Source organism: Balaenoptera borealis (genome assembly GCF_965194805.1).
Source record: "Balaenoptera borealis genome assembly, chromosome: 4".
NCBI lineage: Eukaryota > Metazoa > Chordata > Mammalia > Artiodactyla > Balaenopteridae > Balaenoptera > Balaenoptera borealis.
The window spans coordinates 122,136,691-122,147,052 of record NC_138861.1 but is presented as its reverse complement, the minus strand read 5'-3'; the positions used below and the strand labels follow the sequence as shown (position 1 = coordinate 122,147,052).

The window sequence follows — 10,362 nt, the reverse complement described above, 5'->3', positions numbered from 1 at the left end:
ACTCACTCATCAAATTTCAGTGATACAATATCAACTATAGTCACCATGTTTTGCACTAGATCCGCAGACCTTATTCATCTTATAGCTGAAAGTTTGTACCTTTTCCTGCATTTTGTTTACTCAAAGTCTTAAACGTCTCCCACAGATCAAAACATATTCTTCTATAGCAATGTTTTCAAATATGCCAGTGAAATCAGCAGGCAGAAATGTTTGGCAAATGCTATGCTTTGGGGGAGTTTTCAGAGCCTTTACTATGTGTATTGGCGTGTGTGTACTTACTATAGGCTAATGTGAATTTTTAATCTCCAGGGAGGTTTTATGTGTGTGTGTGTGTGTGTGTGTGTGTGTGTGTGTGTGTGTGTATATATATGCAGTGTTTCCTAAACTTTTTTGATCAAAGAGATATTTTGCAAAGAGAGAGAGAGTGTCTGTATAGTTTGTGTTCCACAAAACGTACTTTGGAGGATATCTGTTTAGTCTCCACCACCCTACCCCCAACACACTCCCTCCCACATTCCTATCCCGTAGCTTCTGACATTGACTGGCAAGAGTTAAGCTGGTTCTCATTATAATTCTGAATATCAGTAAAACATTGCCACAGTAAGATTTATGTAAATATATATTCTTCACAGCTTCTAAATGGGCATAGTCTTTGCCCAGAGGGCTTTTGATAGCCCTCTAAAGCCATCGAGTACATACCTAGGTTTCTTAATAAGTCCCCAAAAGTCACAAAATTTGACTACTGCCAGCTCTTTAGCCAATATTCCTTTATGATAAAGTATTTTGGGTGTCAAAAATTTCCATCAGTATACTATCGTACCCCGGTTTCTATTGAGGAAGTCTGCAATGCATTGCACCCATCCCACAGATGTCAACGTGGGAGCTGGGAATGGGCAAATGTACATGTGGGCTCTCAGATCATTTTATTTACTCTTTTGTCAGGTGGAGTGTAGTACAGCAAGGAGAGTGTTCAGTTATGTACAGGGAGGTCAAAATTGCTCATGGTAGTAGAGCTTAAATTCTATGATGACAAATACCTATCGACAGAGATAATCACTCACTTGGCTTATTTCTTGGTCAATCTCTGCCTTTTTTGTTTCCTCAGATCCTTACCAACTATTTCCGCATTTCTCTTTTTCTTTGTTTACTCTTCTTCTTGTTTTTTTTTTTTCTTTATAGTTGCCAAATCATTCTCTTTTGCATTTAAATCTTTATGATTTAGTTCCATTTCATGATCTAACAAGTTACATATGCCAATGGTCAAATAGTCGCCTATTAATTTAGCCGTACTCACTGAGAGAGGTTTTCTGAAACAAAACTGTAAGTGTTTAAAATTATTTAAACTCAAATTTTGCAAATATGAAAACCATCGTTTTTGCAAAATGACTTAGGAACTTTAGTACATTGTAATTATATTTTAATTATTAAGATTTTTTTGGTTATTTTAATGCAGAACAAAACTGTAAAAATAATGACATCATAATTGTGAACAAATTTTTCTCAAGTAAAGTTGTAGAGAGATAATAAAAAACACTGGAGTTTAAAAATCTATTTAGACATTTTCCTTGGACACTATTTAGGGTTTTCTTTGAGATTACAGATACTTTCCATCTACCAAGCCCGATAAGACAGCTTCTTGAGGCCCCCAAAAAATGGGTAAGTTTTATTACCCTTCAGGGTCTTTTTATCCTTTCATCTTCATAAGGTGAATAAATGGTTTTCTATGAGGCATTCAATCTGTAGATCTTTTCTCTGGAGACTCAAATCTTCTTTTGCTCTTTGTAGCCATATTTTAAAAATCCTATGATATTTTCCAGAAGAGTAGGCTTTGAATATAGCCTCAATGGACTCAAATGTTAGGAATCTAAGTAAAAATCAGAAAAGTTAAGAATCTTTGCTTATCTCATTGGTGAATGGTTTGGTGGGATATTAATGTACTCCCTTGAATTTATAAAGTCCTTTATATTCTTAAAAGGAATTTTAGATCAATCATCTTATGAGAATCTGACTTTGTGCCCAGGACATATCTAGTTCTGGCACCCATTATTTCTGAAGAAGGAAAATGTCATGTTTATGAGGGTTACCTCCATTCATGGAAAGGATCACGAGAGAATCACAGCCAGAATCCATGTCTTGAATACTAGTTTTTTGTATTCAGTTGCATAGTCACTCTTCTGACTCGCTTAAGGAACAATGATGTGAAAGAACGGGAAGGATTCATAGAAGTAAGGAATGAAAAGAGAGGGGCAAAGCATTCTTATATCTTAGACTTTGGGTGACTGAAAGGTTTTGGAAAATGGAAAATGAAACGGTCTTGATAATGAGTCAAAGAAATATTCTAAGATAAAAAAATAATATAAAGAAGTTCATAATGAAATCTTGTTCAGTGATGCTCTCATCAACAAGTTTCTTCAGATCCATAATATCAATGCTTTCGTTCCCTCTCTTTCCTTTCTCTTCCTTTCACAATCTTCCCACCCCTTCTCTTCTTCCTTTCCCCCTTAATTTTTCATAATGTTTATGGTGTGAAGTTGGTCAAGACGGAAAGTTTAAAATCGCTATGTTTGTGGAGTATTAATAATATTTTTAAGCTAAAATTAGAAGTATCAGATGGCTATTAACTTAATGCTAATCTTATCAACAAAGAGACCAGGAAAGATATTTTTTCCTCTTATATGTAATATTCCACAATGCCAGAAATAAGTCCATTAAACAATAGCTATTATCAGAAAATAATTCAAGAAGAAATTGATTAGTGCCTAATAATTTCCCTGGATAGCAAATCCCATCTTCCCATTTTGCCATCCTGGTCGAAACAATTTTTCAAGTTGCAGAGCAAGCAAGGTAAAGAGAAAATGCCTACATTTCACTCACATAGATTGTAGCATGCTCTATGGCCCTTTATTTCGATTATACTTTGTAAAGGGCTTTGGATCAAAGATGTGACCTCTATCAGCTATTAGGTGTTAAAAAAAATATGAATGTAATCTCAGGGAATTTTCCCCTGCCCTGACATACTATTTCTCCATCACTCCTCCCTTCCTCCCCTCCTTCCCATTCTGGCTCATTAAATGTATTAACGGGAAGGCTGTATTAATCCAGTATGTACATTTTCCATGATATCAGAAGTCCTTGGAGTTACTTTGTTTATATTAGAAAATGTATATCCATAAAGAGAGTTGTTTTGTTGCTATTGGTGTGTCCTCTGATTTTCACTTCAGTGATGAAACAAGCTTAGGTGTTTTGCTTACATGAATAAATTAGAAAGGATAGATTTAATAAGGTTATGGGCATAACATTTGGCAAATACAGTATCTGGGATAACCTCTTTACCTCTTTCAGCAGAAAACACTAAGTGATTTTTTCATAACTTACCACAGCTGGATGATTCTATTTATCATGTGTAGGGTAGGGATTTTGAATTACACAAGGTAGGCATACATTTTGTGTGTAGAGAGAAAGCTGTATGTCAAGATTCGAAGATTCATAGACTTAAAGAATCTCATGTTTGGGATGTTTAAAGGCCCTTACTTCAACCTGCTATTTAATGCTCAAATCAACTCAAATTCCAATAGCTACCATCTGTCAGGCTCTGTAATATGTGCGTTAGACACATACTCACATTTAATCTTCCTATCAGGTATGGATTGTTGAAAAAGAAATTGCATTTCAAGGAAGTTAAATAATTTTCCCAAAGATACAGAGCTAAGAGTTGAATTCAAGATTTGAACTTCTACCTGTATGATTCCATAAATGATGTTCTTTACATTGCTGCCAGGTTATCTGAGGCTATGAAACAACTTACACTGAAGAATCTGAGAAGACTGTGCTTTCTGGTCAGCCAAATTCAGATTAATCTGTTCCCTGACTGTAGTCGGAAGCAGTTTCTCTCTTAGTTCTTCAGACATCAAGCCCAAGCCTCCATAAATATTTTCTAGATGACACTGATGGTGCTAAGACTTACATTTGTAGATCCAAATCCATTTTTCTTCTCTCCCACTAAAGAGGGGAACCATCTCTATAGAGGATAATATTACCTGAAGGAGGAGAAATATCAAATTGTCTTCAAAACACGGACAACTTGAGATACAGTGTTTATCTCTCATCAAAAGAAGAAAAAATTCATACCTCGGAAACAACCCAGAGTTGGTCTGTACCAGTTCTTAATAGTTTATGGGGCTCTATATTCATAGTGCCTCAGGTACTATGTCCCAACAATTAATTGCTCTGAACATCAGTTTCTTCACTAGTGTAACTGAACTAGAACACATCTCACATATCTTAAAAATTGCTTTGAAAAGCTTAGTATTAATCTACAGGGATTTGTTATTAGATTGCAAATCTTGGCTCTTTCCATTTTAAAGCTTGTATTTAATATTTATTGAGTAAGCACTTGTTAAATGCTGGGAACTGCTCTAAGCATCTTACATGTCTTATCTCACTTGACCCTTATAATAACCCTATCACATATGTACTAGTTTTACCTTTATTTTATAGATAAGGAATCTGTTATAGAGAGAAATTAAATACTTTGCTCTTGCTAGTAAGTGGGAGAGCCAGGATTCAAACTTGAGCAGTCAGAAACCAGACAAAAACCAAAGAGGTACACAGGAGGTAGAATGTGACTAGTACAGGAGAAGTCGTTTGCATAGATATTAATGGTCCCTCCACTTGGCACTAGACTGGGGGAAAGATCCCAAAGCAGAAAGAGTAACAAAAAGAAAAAATAATTTTGGAAAGAGTTAGCATGAATACAGTCATCCAGCCCTTTCCCCTAAAGGGATGTCTCTTCCATGTAGACTGTGGAGTTTTCCACCTTGTCTTACCTCCAAAGTTCCAACTAAAAAAATCTATATGACTAATGACAATGCAAGAGGCAAAGAGCAGCCTTATTTTCAGATTCCAGGTGGAGTTTATGATGTTGTCAGAGAGAAAATCATGACTCACAGCCTCAGCAGTGTCAGTATGGATGCTTTTCTGAGACATAATATATGTGGAATGCTACAGCATAATTTGGGTTTTTAAATATACTACTGTGTTTTAAAAAGTTAGCAGAACTTTGGAGATGGAAAACTGTAATAATAAACACTTCTTAATTATAATTATATGATAAAATCATAATGATAAAATCAAGAGCTCTGGAGTCAGACCTGGACTTAAATCCTGGTTTAGGCTATTGGATTTGGGCATTTTTTAAAAAAAAACATTTTGTACCTCAGTTGCCTTATCTGGAAAAGGAGGATAATAACCTTTAGGGTCATTTGGAATTAAATGAATGACTACAAGTTAAGCATTTAAAACAATGCTCAGTACTCAGGAAGTAATTCAATCAAGTTAGCTCTTAAAATTCCACTTCAAATTCCTTTGGGTGATGTTAGATTGGATAAAGATAAATATTTTGACTCTGCACCCCTCTTTAGTTTTTGCTTAATTTATTGTGACTGTGTTTAAGTTTTTCCCATTAACTCATCTAATACCTGTTATATTTAGTTATACATCTGTGTCCTCTATGCCACTTCATGCTTAATATCAGATTCATTCATGAGATGGTTCCTTTTGTTGCATAAAGGAATACTCCTTTCAAGGGATAGAACTTTTTCTACAAATAATATGTTCAAAATACCAAATCGAGTATTTTCTAACAGGGTTAACTTTAATGGACATTTCTGGGAAAAAATTCTTTCCCCATTCCTTTCAAGAGTAATTGGATGTGGGAAGCTGACAAGGCAAACTCTAGTGTCAGAGTGATTGAGTTTTATCCTTGCTTACTCACGATGAGTTTGTCTTTGGGAAAATTTCTTAAGCACCGTTACCAAATCTTAATTCCCCATCTGAATAATCTGTACCTACTTTACATATACATCAAATATAAACCTTCATTTAAAGTTGATTGTGATAATTATTATATAATTTCATGTACTTTTGTCTTAATTCTTAATCAGTTGATATTTCAACTGTTAGAAAGAGCTAAGAGTAATGAGAAGGGTGTAGTAGTGAGGTTAAATTCTTGCCCTACAATTTACAATATAGTAAGAACGATGAAGTTTGAAAAGTATTGTAAAATGTATAGATTTTTTAATATAAATTTCAAAAAGTACAGTCACAAGTGCCCAAACAGACACAGATGTGCCTCTCTGTATTCTTATCTCCCTAGGCAAGAAAAGTATAGCATTTTGCATCTAACAGTATGAATTTATGATAGTATGGACTACAGATACGAGATTGTACCGTTTGCTTTCAGCAAGACATGCAGACAGATGGCTGTGTACGACGCAAGGATTACGCGTTAAATGTAAGGAACTCTTTTATAGCCTTAAATTCAAACCTTAAGATTGCTTTTGATTGAGTGCCACTGTTTCAAAGAGGAGAAAATATAACAACCATAAGACTAGTTAAGAGCAAGGGCTTTGACACCAGAAAGAAGAGGCTTTTCAGCCTTTTCACTGACCAGCTGTGTGACCTTTGTCAGTTTTCTTACTTCCCCAAGCCTAGATTTCCTCACCTGTGAGTCAGCATTTCTAATAGTACTCAGCTCGTTGACTTGTAGTGAGGACTACAGAAGATGATGCATTTAAAAGCATAGAACCCATGACTAACTGTAATGATTTGAATCTTTGCCTATTAAATAATCCTTGTGTATAAAACACAAAAAAGATAGTCTGTGTAATGTACGGTTTATCCAGTAGGATCAGGCTGGTCTGAGGCATGCTCTTATAAGGCACTGAAAGCAACTCAAAATCTTAGGGCCATTGACAGCCCAGTGTGTAGGGCCTATTCCCGCCCCACCTTCTTTCAGATCAAACAAAATAGAAAGAACAAGTGGAACAGCCTTTCAGGTAATAACCTCAGGTGCAGACCAAAGGCTTTTCAGATTCAGTGCTCCCCAAGGACGTAAGCTAGAGCAGAGGCTTCTCCATGAAGCTGGTGAACGGGCATGGATGGGGGATAGAACTTACTCTAGGTGTAGGCCAACAGGTAGTGGTGGGGGGATATGAGGAGAAGGGTGTTGAGAATTACGACAAGCTAGGGCCGCTGGTTAACAGGACTCTCCCAAAGTTTCTGAGCAGCCATAAGGCCCTTCTTGGAAAATAGTGGAATAGATTCCACTCAGGTACACAACCTGCTCTATCTTGCTTAGCTCAGATAAAGAAGAGATGGCATAATTGTGGGACAGGGTAAGTTAGGAGGAACCACCTGTGCGTCATCTTTGTACCTTCAAGATAATACTGACACTAGGAGAGTTTCTGACACAGAATAGTCAGAAATTATAACATTGTTTGGAATGGGTTAATTCTTGCCTCAGCTCTGCTGCTACTGGCTGTATAGATTTAGAGGTATTTTAACTTTTAGTTTCCTTATGGCAAAAATAGGACTGACAGTAGATTCTACCCTGAAATCTTCCTTTGGTGATAAAAGGAGATAATACATGTGAATTCTCTTAGCAAACTCTAAGTTGCTGTCAAATATTAGAATGAAAGAAAAGAGCTGTGTTATACGGCTATTGCTCAAGTAATTTCAGGCACTAAGATTTCAGTGTTAATCTTCTCAGTTTTCTCAGTGGCACTTTTCTAATAAATGAAATGTAACTTTTAAAGATAAGCATTTTCCTCATGTAATTCAGCCAATATCATTTCTTCATTAAAAAAAAAAATGTGGCTCACAAACATTTTTGTTCTTACTGAACTGGATCTCATGCAGAAAAGTTTATTTGCTGTAAGGTTTATTGCCTCTTGGTTGCCTAATTTATGAATTTAATCCTTTTATGCAGACTTCTATGTGGGCTCTGTCTACAGGTCACAAGGTAAATAGTATGAATTTCTGCTGTGTCTGTGTTAGAGTTGGCTAATTGCTATAACAAAAAATACCAAAATTTTTGGGGCTTCACATAATAAAACATATTTTTCTCTCCTGTAAGAGTCCATCATGGATGTTCCCAGTCAGAAAGTTTTTCTGGTGGCTTTCCTCCACGTGGTGATTCAGGGACTAAGGCTTCTTCCATCATGTGGCTCTAATATCTCTTAAGGCCTTGGAGTCATCTCCAAGGAAATAGAAAGAGCATAGACGTTTGCTGGTGAGAGGGTTTATTGGCTAGGCCTGGGAGTGGCGTGGCGTATATCACTTCCACCCATATCCCATTGGTCAAACTTGGTCATGTGGTTCCACCTAACGGAAATGAGTCTTGAAAATGTGGTTTAACTGCATGTTCAAGAGATAAAGCAAAAGGGATATATTTGTCTCTGCCACAGAGGTATTTCTAAATTTCCATATGTACATCTTAATGAATCTTAGGATTGCATCTCTGTGTAATGTTAATTCAAAAAGTGTGACAGTAAGATGATCACACACTCTGAATCTCCTTTTTGTGCATATGTGTGACATATAAACCTGGCTAAACAGTGTTTTAATACACAAAAATTGCTTCCAGAAAAACTTTTCTTAGCAAAATTTCCTTATATTTTATAATTCTTAAGACGTATATCTATATATCTATATATATAATATAATATATATTTATTTTTAATCTATTTTAAAATTGAGAAGCCTTTGTTAGATGTGAAAATATATATTTCTTTTTCAAACTGAATCACTTTTCTTCAACTTTCCTAAGACATGAAAAATATAATCTTGCATGCAAAATATAATCTTGAAAGTTACCACTCCCCCCAAAAATAATTTTCAATAAATTTAGTTGTGAATTTTAATTCAAGTGTTAAGTTTAAATACTGAAATTTATCATTTGGTAAGCTGACTTTGCACAGTATTTTGGAAGCCAAAATAGTCTAAAGCATGGGATACCATATATTCCTTGAAGGCACACTAGACCTCAGGGGATAATCATACTAAGAAGTGCCTTGAATAAAAAGAATTAGGTAATAAATTATTATTATTTTTGTAAATATTTAAACAAAACGCTCCATCGTATTCAGCGCTCATGTTCATCATATCCAGAGATGCATTGGTTCTTAAAGAGCTTACTGTTAGTGTAACAGATTAGAGTAGACCTAAGATTTGTACCAAAAGAAAAGAGAAAGAAATATGATACATATACTAAGTTCTGAAAGACATTTAGAAAAAATATGAGAGTTCAGAGAAAGCACCAGCTTGCTTCTGGTTGTGAGGGAAATCGGGGCTGCTTCAAAGAAGAAATGGCATTTTCATTAGTTCTTGAAGATACACTTGATGACAAAAATAAGGAAAGATAATTTTCTCCAGAGGAATAATTTATATACAAAATTAGAGAGGAAAAATGTTGAGAATCAATGGTACACAAGAAACGATGTTGTTAAATCTGTCCCCCACATAGAGGGCAGAGAAGATTACGAACTAATAGGGTTGTGCAAGTAGATTGGGACGGATGAGCTTGAAATCATTGGCAAAATCACCGTAAGCATAATTCAGTGAGAAAAGATGTTGTATTCTTGCCACACATTATTTTAGGAAAGAGAGATGGAGATAGATGGTAGATAGATAATTGATAGACGAGAGAGAGAGAGAGAGAGAGAAGGCGAAAGAGTATTGAACGCCTTTAGATTAAGTTTGAACTCTAGTGTTCACCTGTACAGGTATACTCTGCTTTCCAAAAGTTTGCCTTACACCACTTTGCTTTTACAAAAAAACCTACATTAGTGCCTGTATTCTATAATGGAAAGAAATCGGAAGAGGATTTTTGCTTTCAAGAAAAAAAGGTAAAAAGAGAAAATCATGCCTGCCAAGCAGTGAGGGTAGCACTGCCAAGCTCTTTCTCCTGGAACTATATTCAGTATCTTAGCATCAGGGCTCCATAGCTTTGAACTGAGTCTGTGAGCATCTGTGCTTTATATCAGTTTATTTTGTGCGTCCCTTAGCAAGATGTGTCCTAAGGTAACTGCTTTTTCAATTTATACCATTTTAGCTTACTAAAGGTTTCATAGAAACACTCTACTTTCAAATAGTGGGGAAAACCTGTATTATCGAATATTTGTTACAATCTTGGTCCCTTTAGTACTTGAAGGTAGTGAGCCCTACTTTATATTACTGTATGCTAAAAAAGAGCAAGAATGTTATTTATTTGAAAACATGACCAATACATCAATCACAAACTGAGAATCTGGAAAAGAAGATGCGGAAAAGCTTCAGAAAGATTTGTCAGTAAAAAAAAAACAAAACACTTAGTGAGATTAGAAATCCATAAACCGTCAACAGTGAGTTATTCACAATAAAAAATTTCAACATTTTCTATAAAGCCTTGTTCTGCCTGGGATAGATTAACTGTGTTTTAGCTTTATTTTTACTCATGTATTCCAGTAGCATTTTAGAAAAGAATATGATAAATGTCATAACAATGTTATCTATTGTGAAAAGAAAGTGTAAGTTAAAGAGGAC

At 35.4% G+C, this 10,362-nt stretch overlaps 1 protein-coding gene across 1 annotated transcript in view; it reads left to right on the top strand.

Moving 5' to 3' along the window:
* The window catches only part of LOC309627594 (uncharacterized protein), a 694,978-nt gene that overhangs the window by 567,174 nt on the left and 117,442 nt on the right, over nt 1-10,362 (top strand). Inside the window, exons 12-13 of the mRNA XM_082389733.1 lie at nt 6,155-6,292; nt 7,769-7,801. Of these exons, the coding sequence (XP_082245859.1) occupies nt 6,248-6,292; nt 7,769-7,801 (78 nt within the window). The 5' untranslated portion in view covers nt 6,155-6,247. The remainder of the gene's footprint in view (nt 1-6,154; nt 6,293-7,768; nt 7,802-10,362) is intronic.